The 12,574-nt window shown below is 50.4% G+C and overlaps 1 protein-coding gene across 1 annotated transcript in view; it reads left to right on the forward strand.

Annotated features, from left to right (window-relative positions):
- LOC144475818 (uncharacterized) overlaps positions 1-11,068 on the forward strand; it is a 52,668-nt gene extending 41,600 nt beyond the window's left edge. The window contains exon 2 of the mRNA XM_078192114.1: positions 8,759-11,068. Within this exon, the coding sequence (XP_078048240.1) occupies positions 8,759-9,126 (368 nt within the window). The 3' untranslated portion in view covers positions 9,127-11,068. The remainder of the gene's footprint in view (positions 1-8,758) is intronic.
- The last annotated feature ends 1,506 nt before the right edge of the window (positions 11,069-12,574 follow it).

A 12,574-nucleotide genomic window follows, 5' to 3' on the forward strand; every position in this document is an offset into this window, starting at 1 on the left:
TTTATCGTTCGAGGCAACTCTATAGTTTCTTATCCGTTCGAACTAATGGCTTCTCTTGAATTTCTTATTCGCCTATTCGATAGCAGTTCTAATCGTTAACTAGACTGCAGTTGAATATCGACTAGCAGTGGTAACGCCGCTAACCATTCATGGCATCCCTTTAGTTTTCTATCCGTCTATTGAACAGGAATTTCGATCGTTATCTCGATTGTCCTTGAATTCGACTATCACCAATAATTCCACTTGCAGTTCTTGCGTCATCGAAAGAAGTTTCATATCCTCGGCAGAATCAATGAATCAACTCTACGAATAACTCGTTGGAAGCATCCATTTGTATCTCGATTCGTTAATAACGTTGCGGTACGCTTTCGTCGGGTTTCCGCGATTGAAGTACGGCGCGCGACACTTTGCGGAAAAAGTGGGCAACGAGCGAACGAGGACAGAAGAAAATCGCGTTCGCAAAGCGGCGAAAAATCGAACGATAAATCTTCTGTCCGGAGACAGTCGTGCCCTTGGGCCTAAACGACTAAATAAGTGTTCCAATTTCAAAATTACCCGCTAAACGATTTGTGGGCCGGCAGAAAATATATCGTTGACATGTGGGCAAAGCCCCTCGGGCTCGCCGGAGGGGTAGAGGATCGTGGGGATCGTGGAGGGAGCAGGGAGGAGAGGAAGTTCCCGGGAGCCGGAGGGACCGCGAGATGGAGGAAGACAGACGGAGAAACGGGGATGGAACGGGAACGGGAACGGAACGACGGAGCGGAGGAGCGGAGGAGAACGAAAAAGAGAGACACGATGCGACGCGCATGGTTGCCCCGGGGAGACAAATGACCGTCGACCAAAGGAAGACACTTCCAAATTGCTCCACGGTGTCGCTGTCCCGCCTCTTTTTACGTGTCCCTTCGTATATTCCTCGGTTGGACGGCTCGTCGCGAGCGAACGACCTATTAGCAAAATATTCGAGGAACTGCCGACGCGTGCCACCCCTGATCCTCTTCGAACCACTGTCCTCCACGCAGCGGATGTCTCCTCCGAAACTAGACTCGTTGATCCATTCTCGCGAACGTCTTCATCTCGAAAAGATTTAAGCATCGATTTCTTTAGGAGAGCCGATACAAATGCATCCGATTCGAGTTTCTTACGCAAGCAAAAGTAAGCAATGAAGCCCGTGTTCTCCTTCGAAAGCGAAACACGGGACAAGATTTAAATTAGCTTACAGGGCCAATAAATCGGCGCGCATGACTACCTTGGAAGCCTAATAGCCGGAATAAATTCCACTTTAATTCGCGGCAGTTTTAATCGGCTGAGCAACAGTTTTATTGCCAGAAAGGGAAACCGTATTCGTTAATGAAGATGCAATAGGGTCGTTCGTATCCAAGGTTCAAAGATAGGATTACGAGCTTCCCGAACTGATTTAGAATCCTCCGCGCAACGCTCGCTTCTTCGTGCCTTCGATTCGATCTCTTTGCTCTCGCGAGAGCAACGGATGCCGTTCTCGAACGGCGATCGAACCCTCCAACCAGAAAACACGCTGCGAGGGCATTAAAGTGCACCGCGTAACGCAGTGTCTTACGGTCCGCGATAGCGCGAGAAACGAACGGGATAAATCGTTGCCGGACGATTAAGATGCCTTCGAATTTTCCACTTATCACGGTAGAATAAATTTATGAGATCGCGGAGCCACTCGACTCGATCAAGCCTGCTGGCCTTTATTGGTCTCGCGCCGCGTTTCCTTGTTCCGCGCGTTCCTTTTCCTCCTCGCTCCTCCATCCGTCTCGACTCGCGCGACTAACCGGTCGGCTAGTTTTTCGTCTCGCTCCAAAAATCACGCGGATGGTCTTGGGAGGATCCTGAAGTCGGTACGACCGACAGCCGGTCGATCGAATCCTCGGATGGCTTGACCTAACCGAATCGTACCGCCGCAATTCGTCGAAATCGATTTTTATTTTCCACGATATCCCAAATGTTCTCCGCCATTGCGCGCGCTCTCTTTCCATCTTCGATCCTAGCGATCGAAACCGCGAACGATTCCGCTGCTTTGTAAAGTCGTTTTTTCGATCCACATCCTAGCCGTGTCGATCGATGCTTGGAAAAAGAGGATCGCGGAAAGAAAATTACAGGCGTTCCGGGACCGATTTACATGTAACCCGACCGCTACGCTGCGGCGAGATTACAAGCATACTTAGCTATTTTGTAGTTCCGCCGTGTATCACTGTTAGCCCGACGTCGTGGCTCTTCGCTATGAAGGAAACGTTTAAAAAGACGTCGTTCTTCTCCGGTAGAACGGCTACGATCAATTGTAAAACATCGTTAGCTAAAGTACTTCCGTGTCGGCCGGACGCAAGAAGGCCGAAATTTTTGTTCGGGAAAGAGGCAGATCGGATCGCGGGCAAGAAGAGCTGGAGCTGTCGCTGTTCTCCAAAGATTCGATGCTTGTTTGTACTTTCTAATAATCGGCGTGTCTCTAGCCTCGTGGAAACGAAGCGTGGTTTTTATTTATTCAACGATTCTTGCAGCAGAATATTTGCCGGGCTTGTGGAGAGGAATTTCAACGTTGAAACTTTTCTCCCGGACGCGTTAACTAACCATCGTAAGAGGCTGTAGTCGCGACAAAATATCGTTCGAGAAAATATGCCTAGTGCGAGCGTATCGAAGACAGCTAACAAGAAACTGTTACCAAATAATCCATTAAACCTGTGGCTCGTCGCGGCGTTTCAAGATCGTCGCGGCTCTTAACTCCGACGCGACCATACTCGAGTGATTTCTGTCCGAGCGGAACCAAAATGGCCGCGCTCCCTGCGGGAGCGTTGTTTCTGCCACTGTTAGTCCTCTCGGTGTAGTAAAGTAGATCCAAGAACAATAACTTAATTTAACATAGCGGATAGCGGGATGTACAAACGGTTTAATCAATAGGAACTAGAAGGCTACCGCAAAGAAGACTGTGCCTATTTTTAAACCATGAGGACGTCCCTTAAAACAGACGCATATCGATACATTTCCAAAGCCTTCTTCAATTTATAATATCATTCGTAGTAATTTTGACGTAGCGGGATATGTAGTTGGATGCCATATTGTGTTAGAAGAAACTAGAATAGACAAATTGAGAATAAAGGCAGAAGAAAAAGCGATAAAATACGTGCTAAATCTCATCTAGATCTAGCGTTACCTTCAGAAAAAAGATGAAACGAAGATGCCGGTGGAATGAATGCTCGAATGAAAGAGATCATTACGAAGCCTAGTTGTTGCGTCGGATGCGATGGTCCACGACTCTAAGGGTGGACCACCTGCCGCACCGCATGCCTAACCCTCTCTTTTGACACCGTGCAACTCGAGGAAGCGCCAGGAGAGGGAAAGAGAAAGAGACAGAGAGAGAGAGAGAGAGCAGCACGGTTTCGATTAACTGGGTGACTCTGCCAAAACCCGCGGTTCATTACGAGGCCTGTCCGTTCAATTACGATTATCCCTGTCCGGCAAGAGAGTATCCGTCGCCACATGGCCTGTCACGCGGAGAAGTTTCCCCAGGCAGGATCCAATAAGGCGCCCATAAAAATGGGGCATATCTTAGCAGCTGAATCAAAGTTGCGCGGAGCGGGGTCGCGGCTCATTAACTCGGTTAAGCTCCGCGGCAGCCTCCGCTCCTGGCCGCTTGATTGCGGCCGCGAATACGTTAAAAGCGGCGTCGTCATTCGTCGTCGTCGCCTCCCGGTACGCCATCCACGGGCCATCAACGTAAATCACGTTTTAACGCGTTAATCCGCAGACGTACGGCGTCCTTTAGCGGAAGTCACCGCGACGGCACTCGGAGCGTTGCGGCACGGCGCGGAGAAGAGCGGAGCAGAGCGGAGCGCGCCGTCAGCCGCGTTTCCGCACGCCAATTGGCGTGTCGGCTCGCAATTGATACGTGCCTAGGCGCAACCGGTGCACTTGGAATTTCACCTCTCGCTTTTTCCACCGCTTTTTTATATCGTCTCTCTTTCTTTCGCGAAAGCTTCCATCATTCTCGGACCTCGCGTGTCTACTTAACCGTCCGGACGGGGATGGAACGCGTCGCGTTCTGAACGCTAACTTCTGTGTCAAGGGTCGTGACACGTGAACCCCGCTGCGAACATCCGGAATTTCTACTTGAGCCGCAACGTTAAGGAATTCGCGGATGACCGATCGAGATTGCTTTGTTGAACGAAGCTGCCCTTTTCCCTCCCACGTTCATTGAATACTTCCAAATGACTAAGGAAGAAGGATTATCGCTCTTTTTCTATTTCATTGCCTAGATCGTGCGACTAACGACCGGCATAGGTTGCTGTTGGATTTAATAATAAGTAAATGAAAAGTTTTCACTAGTTGGTACAAACGTGTGCTACAAGAAAGAGAATGGGGATGATCGATTCCCTTTCAATCAAGAGTAAACGCGAAAGCTACACATGTTTGTTACTTCGACCAAAATGTAGGATTCTAAAAATCTCGCGAGCCTCAGTTAATACTCAAATCAGGCTGGGCTCCGATAATCGGTTACTTTGTCAAGAACAGTCTCCTCTAAAGCTTGTAGGCTAGAGCATAGTCTCGCAATCGCTACAGGCTGTCTGCAGTGTCCGTTCGTCTTCGCGAGGGTCGTTCGCAGAGAGGACGAGTGTTTTCAGCGAGAGGATCAGGTAGATCGTAACAGTTGGAAGCCGAAGCTGCAGCGGAACGGTGGATCCGCGCGTCAAGTCATTAAGCAGCTTTCGCATTCGCTCCGGCAGGCCGCTCCGCGCTGCGCCGCGCCGTCTGAAAAGCCGAGAGCGCGCGTCGATGCGCTTGGTCGGTGCGTTTCGTCTTCGTCGGTACGGTTGGTCGATGAGGGGCGCGGGAGGAGATGAGAAAGGAACACAGACTTAACACAGAGAGCGAGGCGAGAAGAGTGGATCGCGGCTAAATGCGAGGGCCTGTATAATCACAAAGAAAGGTGAGAAAATCCGCGAGTCGGAGATCGACGACTGCCGGGAGACTGTCGAGAGCCGAGAACCGAGACCGGAGATCGGCGACTCGGACGCGGGACGCGGGACGAGGGGTGGAGCGGCGAGGGGAGGGTTGCGAAAGGACAGCCGAAGCGGCGAATTCGTGAACATCAAACGAATTAAATCTCCGCGGAGAGTCGACCGCAGAAACTAATATCTCGGCGGGCTCTCCTCCGCTCTCTTCCGTTCGTCGTTTCTGCGTTCTCTCTCTCTCTCTCACTCTCTCTCTTTCTCTCTCTGCTCCTCAACCGCCACCGTATTTCTGGACGGCAAAATGGACGGTCGACGACAAAATTGTTGCCCATTTTTCTCGACCGAATTAGATGCGCCGAAAGAATGCGCCACCCGAACCAGCGATAAGAAGAGTCAGCTACCGGGTTTGTCCTCGAGTCGAAGAGTCATCTTCTCGTTATCGCTACCAATTTCCAAGGAAAACTCACTTAGGCGAACGCGGCAGGAAGCACCATCGATAAAATCGACCTTTATTGCTTCTTGGTTATTCCGTAATTCCGCGACGAGAGGAACTTCCATCTCGGCGTCCATAGATAGCGCGGGGTTAAATGGCACACGAAAAAATTGCTGCACGTGTATGTGACAGCCATCGATGATTAAATGCCTCGAGTAAAAAATCACCGAGTTTACGGATCGCGACTATAATCGCCGGACTACGAAACACCGCGCATTTATAACTCGTTAAAATCTGCCTTGCAAAAGTCCGTCGCGTCGTAAAGTTTACGCAGCGACGTATCCGCGTTCTAATAATCGGCGAGTTCTTGGGGCGTCTCTCGGTGCTGCGAAACAGGGCTTCGCGGGACAAAAATATGAAATCCAAATATTCTCGTATAACGATATCAGATCTTGTCGAATTGTTATATGCCTATGCGTACGTACATGTTGTATGCTAAGTAAGAGAACATCGATCTCTTTTCAGGTGAAGTTCAATTATTTTCAACTTCATCCTAAGACTGAAATAGTTTCTAACTTGTTGTTTGTGGTATTATAAGAATCTAAAAAGCTTTTGTGTTTCAAATTGCGCCTTACAGTTTGAAACGGTATGAAAGTGTTTCGTATTCAATATTCGTGCAGCAGAAAAAGCTCTCAATCTTTTCGTGCGTCTCTCCTTACGAACAACCTGGTGACCGAGCTACAATTTATTAGGTTTTTCCGATGGTCTAGCTTAGCAAAGACGTAATTTCCGAGGCGACTGAGTCGGCTCGATCGCAATTAAATCTGGCACTCGTCTCGCGCGTGATCAGACATTCGCGATCGGCAAAAAGTACGAATTGGTCGTGATAGAAACGGCCGGGAAGACGGATCAGTGTTTTATGGCGACATAATGACGCTTTCGAGGGGCATTAAATTTACCCCGGTCGGCAGTTAAGACGTTTCCGGCTTGAGAAGCCATTCGGAGAGCGCGTGTCCTCGCGGAAAACCGGGAACCGCGAACGAGGTGCAAGCTTCCTAACGCAAGCTTCCTTTGCGAAAGTGATCTTCTCGGTTGTAATGGACCGTAATAGATATTATTCGCCTGATAGGTGTCGATACCGCCCCGTTGCATCAGGGAAAGTTCCAAGGATACTCGTGGACTGTCGAATAGCAAAGCCTGTGACTCGTGAGAGTGAAGCTGTGAGCCATCATCCGGACAATTTGCAATTAAAGGCGGCCCCGTGCTTCCGCGGAGCGGATGGCGTCCGTTTTGTTCTGTCATTATTGGATCAGAATAGTGTCGAGACGGCGAGATACCACTGCTCTCAGTTCCCAGCTGCCTCTTTTCCGAACCGGGTTTCCGGATTTCGCCGAGCTTCGATTTAATTGAACGCTCCGAGACCTACGCCGATTCTAGTCCTTTTTTCGACCACGGAAATAGCCGGACGATTTATCGAGCTCGGTTTCGCTCGCGAGGCTAATTTACATGGAATTAAGCGGCTCAGGAACGGGCCCGGCTCCTCGATTTCATTCCTGAGTTATTACCGATTCGTCCTACATAAATCTCCGACCGTCTCTCGGCCGGTCCCGTCACGGAGAAAGGATTCATTCGGGCCAATAAGTGAATATCGGTTTTATTGACTGTTTGTCGCATAATAGCCTCCGCTCGAAGATGGAAATTAATATCTGCGGTAACGTTGGCTTCGCTGCTGGATAGGGTTGCCCAACGCACCGAACGTTATTCGTGATTTTAGCAAGACAAGCAGATAGGAACGAATGAACGCGCGAATTGAATTAATCTGCCGCGAGTTCTGATTCGATCGAACAATTTACTCCGATTCTGTGAGCTTGGTACGGGCCGCAGCGCTTATTGTGTTAGCGCGTCGGGTCGCGTGGAAATTCCGATTAATTCGGGCGAAGATTTTGTAAGCAGCCTGGAAAGAAAGAGCGGCCGATCGGCATCGGCGAGCTCAATGGCTCGGAACGTGAGAAGAAGCTACGTCTGCGGACACCGTGGAGCAAGGTTGATTGTTCACCGTCGCGCCGGGTTCGGGGCTAGCTTTCCAGTGGGACTGTACACTCGGGTTGCGCAGGTGTGACCGATGGCGGCGTTCTTTGATCCTGGAGGGACTCCCCGACTGCCTTGTCCCCGACTCATCGGCCGCCTCCTTTTTTCGTCATTCGACTCTATTATTTCCTAATGGCTAACGCCATCGCGAATTCCGCATCCGTTTTCCGGGACGCTTCTTGTCCTTGGCGCGTCCTTGTTGCCCTCTCCACACCGCGACACGGAAAAATCCATCGAACTTCCACCGAAAGATCGTTAAATTCTCGAACGGCAGTTTCGCACGGCTGAACTTCGCTTGTTCGTCTAATTGTTTCGGAGCGTTAGGAGCTACCGTTTCGCGGTGTTTAAAACCGGAAGTTGTAATCCCATTAGCTTCTTTGTTACAACGATCCTCGTTCGACGTTAATTACACGCCTCGACTTGGCGGTGCAGCTCCGTGGAACGTTCGGATCACACTCAATTATTCAACAACACAATCAGCTAATTGCATCAGGACACTGCGGGCTAAGCGGAGTTTTCGTGTCTACCCGCTGCAAGAACTCGGCCAATTAGAGTTCCCCGGTAATGCGAGGCGACGATCACCGATCGGACATTAGAAAACTGGCGAGGGCGATGGCGCGGGCGGTTCGCGAGTCATTCCTCTTAATTATTCGGCGGCTCGATCGCCTAATTGCTTCGCGGCGCGGTGTCCGAAACAAAACTTTTAGCAAACCCTAGGGCAAGAAGCTGTCCCGGAATTCCTCGGACTGAACACCGTAGCGAATAGGTAATACGATTTTTATGGAGAGAGAGAGAGATCCCTTCCGTGGCTCGAAAATGCATCTGATTTGTAGCTCGGAGCTGACCGGGCCCCGGTGGAGGGGACCGTCTCGAGTCTAGGGCCCCGGTATTCAAAGACGCCCGAGGATGTCCGATTCGTTTTGCATTTCTCCTCTATCCTCTCGTTCGGAGATTAAGAAATTTCGATATTAGATGCGGCCCTCGAGTTCTAAAGCGTATTTATGGAAGCCAACCAGGCTTCCCGAAGTCGGCGGTTTCGCCCTGGAATTCTGGGAAAGTAGAATCAAGTCGAACCGGCGTTGCCCGAAAATCTCGCATCCCGACTCACCAGTTTCTTTTCCCAGCTTCTCTACTCCGCTCATTCTTCGTTCGATGTCCGCGCTCTGTGTTCTCGAAAACACGCCATCGATCGTTGACCACGAATTATCTGACATCTATTTGAATCCTGCCTGCTAACGATTCGGCTAATTTTCGATCGACGTTTCTGTTGCAGAGCAAGCGAACCACCTGAACCTGTTCAACAACCGGCAGCAGCCGAAGAAGAAGCGCAAGAGCAGGACGGCGTTCACGAACCAGCAGATCTTCGAGCTGGAGAAGCGGTTCCTCTACCAGAAGTACTTGAGCCCTGCGGACAGGGACGAGATCGCGCAGCAGCTGGGCCTGAGCAATGCTCAGGTGATCACGTGGTTCCAGAACCGAAGGGCGAAGCTCAAGAGGGACATGGAGGAGCTGAAGAAGGACGTGCAAACGGTGAACCCGCTCTTGGTGGCTCAGCACCATAAGACCTTCCTGGAGAACGTGCAAGACCTGGGGATCCTGAAGAAACGGCCTCTGCCCAGTTCGATGGATGAGAAGTCGTAGGAGCCATCTCGACGGGCGCCCAACCACCGGTAAAATTCCCTCGAGGCTCTCGAAAGGACCTCTGGACTTCGCCCAGATCATCCGATCCGACCCTTTCCATCGATCGTCCACCTTCGTCGATCAAAATCGAGAGGACTATTTCTCTTGGTCGATCGGCTCGGAGCAGACAAACTCTCTTTGCCCTGGAAGCGGTCGGGTGCAACGGGGCGTGGCTTCGTTGCTCGCTGTTGCTCACCCGGAGCCAAAACCGTTCCGTAGGGCAATCTCTGCCCTCACCCGATTCGCGGTACTCGAAGGATGATTCGAAGACGATGATCTGGCGAAGCTGGAAGTCAGAAACGGTACAAAGACAGCGAAACAGGATTCTCCGACGTTCCCTTCGGAAGAGCAAAGACTGAGAGTCCAACGAACGCGGATGCAGATAGATGGGGAAATTGGTGCGGCTGTTCTGTGAGTGGTGATGTCCCGAATGTTCTGTAAATGAAAGACTGCCAAATATTCACGGGCACCGCCTCCGCAACAGATCATATTTTCGATATTAGGATCGTTCCGTTCGCGGCGAGCCATCGTCGAGCATTTTCGGACGACGTTGACGAAGACGGGGAAAGGAATTTCCACGAGGCGGATAAGAGCCGCGGAGACACGGGAAGCGTTCTCAACACTTTGATGCGCGGGGAAAGAAGCTATGAAAGAATTTTCATTCGGTATTTATGCAACGAAATGCAAATGATCGAACCACGAGAGGCGCCTTTCGAAGCAAGTCCTCTCATCGAGTACAATAACCGCGGTGGTGAACGGTATATCGCAATTGCACAAACTATAACTGTACAGTCGCCAAGTGGGGCGTGACGAGGCGCCACTTGCATACCTGCGACGAAACGTAATTGGATGAACAATGGAGGCAGAATTTTTGAATTTAAGCGAGCCGGAGCGAACGGAAGCTATTATTTTTCGGAGGCGGCGAAAAGCAAGGTTTCGTACGACGATCAGTTCCTTCCAAGGAACGAATTCAGTGCAGAACTAGAGCGATCGAAATCAGGTGCAGTGCAGTCATGAAAATCAACTACGGAAGGCGACGCATGCGCAGGAAGTCCCGCACAGTGGCGTGGGACGACTACCTGGCGAACATTACAATTCTGAATTACGATTAGACAGGAGTTCTGCGTCGCGTCACCATTGTCAGGTTATGTCCAGAATCGCAATGTTCACCCTATAGACGAAAAACGCCATTGTGCGGGATTCCCTGCGCATGCGTTACCTTGCGTAGTTGATTTTCATGATTGCACTGATCAGGTGTTCCCGTGTCTGCGTGCTCAAGGATGGCAGTGATTTTTCGTTTGGTTGAGCGGAATCCGCGAGATACCCTGTATTATATTGTATTTATTGCGTGCAGAGGAGGATGGTGAAGAAAGCCAAATGAGCCGGAGAGCGAAAGATAGAGAGAGAGAGAGAGAGAGAGAGAGAGAGAGAGAGCATCGGTAATAAGTTATTAAGTAAATATCCTAGCGCATTATAAATTATGAAACGAGGCGGGCCGACGCGAGGCGAAGCGACACGAGCCTCGATCCTGTACATAAGCTGTATATACGTCGTTCTCCCAAATCCCCGAGTCCCTCGAGATAACCCCCGTCCCCCGCCCCAATTTCCTCGACACACCCCATTCGATAATGTTTACGTATAAACGAGAGATAGAAACGTCGGAAACACGTGTAGAGAATAAAAAAATTCAGATGAATTATAAACGATAGATGGGACACTGCAATATACCTGATCATCAGATTAATTAGTGAGCTTTACGACCGCGTTAGAAGATGTAAATCCGTATCGCGTACATCGCTTAATGGTTTACGAGGTGATAGACGCGTGAAAGGGAAGCTGAGAGTGCGTGCGTGCGAATCGGACTTAGTACTGTGTATAGTGAGTCTAAATAAATGGAGACATTTAAAATACACGCGCGGAGTAATTGCGAGTATCGCGGTACCCTCTGCCCACCCTTTTCCCGACGATCCTCTTCTATGCCACGCACGAACAGGAGGATCCGAACAACAGGTAAGTCGTTTCGTGTCGGAATAATCCGGAAGCAGTCGCTGGACTCGTTACGTCGTTCTTGACAACGACTCGTGGGATTCTTTCCCGCGATAATATCTTCATTAGAGATATCTTCATCGAGGCGGCCAACCACAAAGGGTGGAAACAATTCGGGGCGACGACGATCAAAACCAGAGTCGCGGTGGAAAACGTTGGGAAAGAATGGAAATGTTTCGTATTTTGCGAAATTGTAGAAGAAAGGAGAACGATAACGAGACGCGACGGCTTCGAAAGAATAGAGGGCAGGCGAAAGACAGAAGGCGAATCCGCGGGGCCGGTCGGGGCCTTCAAAGGCGAGCGCGAGAGGCGAGGAGGAATTATTCTCTAAAAATAGCGTGATACACGCTGCCCTTCCCAGAACCTTTTGAAGCCGCTCGCGAGGTTTATTCGAAGCTGTAATTTATTAAGATGAAGTCATTTCGCTTTTCCCGGTCGAACCTGTTCAAGCGAACTCTGGCACTCGTCATAACCAGTCATCCGAAATCGCGGCTAGCTAACAACAACAACCGGTATCGAGAACCGCAAAGCCTGGCACGCTCGTCGTCGAATGCTCCGCCAAGGATAATAATTATAAAATTATTCCATCGGATTCCGAGCAACCCAGATCGAGACGAGAAATGCATAGAAATCCGCGAGCATATTTTTCGATGAGTCCGGTTAGCGGAGGACGATTGTGGAAATAATTTTTGGATTTTCCTCCGCGTTATCGGTACGACTAAAACAAGATTGCCGCGATGACGACGCGCGCGCACGCTAATGGTGTCGTGGCGATGCTTTCCCGAAGCCGGTCACTCGTAAATAGAAATGCTAACCAGCCATCGGTGACCAGTCCGCCGCAATGAGAGATGTACAGAGAAGATACCCCGAGCATATTACCGACCTACTTCCTGTTAGCTGGGGTATCTGATGTTAAACGGAACCATTTTATATCGAGTCTCGTTAATGAGCCCGTCATTAGCCTGTCGTCCATTATCTCGATATAAAACACGCGTCGTTACCGGCCTGTTGATCGATTAATCGCCGCTGAATCTAGGATGTCTATTAGAAGCGCGATTACGCCCGGCGAGCATGCACGCTGATTACACGTTTTACGGTTCGCCTGGTGCGCGCTCGGCGCTGCCCCGCGCGAGACGCGAGACGCGAGACGCTCTCGCGGCCGTGACTGATAAGACGCGCTTGTCGCGATATGATCGCGTCGAAAACAACAGGAAGAAACGGCTAAACGGCGTTACGCGCCAGCCGTCCCGAGACATCTCCCGGCGCAGCGCGGCGATTCACTTTTATTAAGGGGGATTATGTAACTGAACGTTTCGAGCGCAGTTTTACGTCGTTTCGATGGGTCCGCCGTGCACCAGGAAGT

The sequence above is a fragment of the Augochlora pura genome, chromosome 10 (genome assembly GCF_028453695.1).
Source record: "Augochlora pura isolate Apur16 chromosome 10, APUR_v2.2.1, whole genome shotgun sequence".
NCBI lineage: Eukaryota > Metazoa > Arthropoda > Insecta > Hymenoptera > Halictidae > Augochlora > Augochlora pura.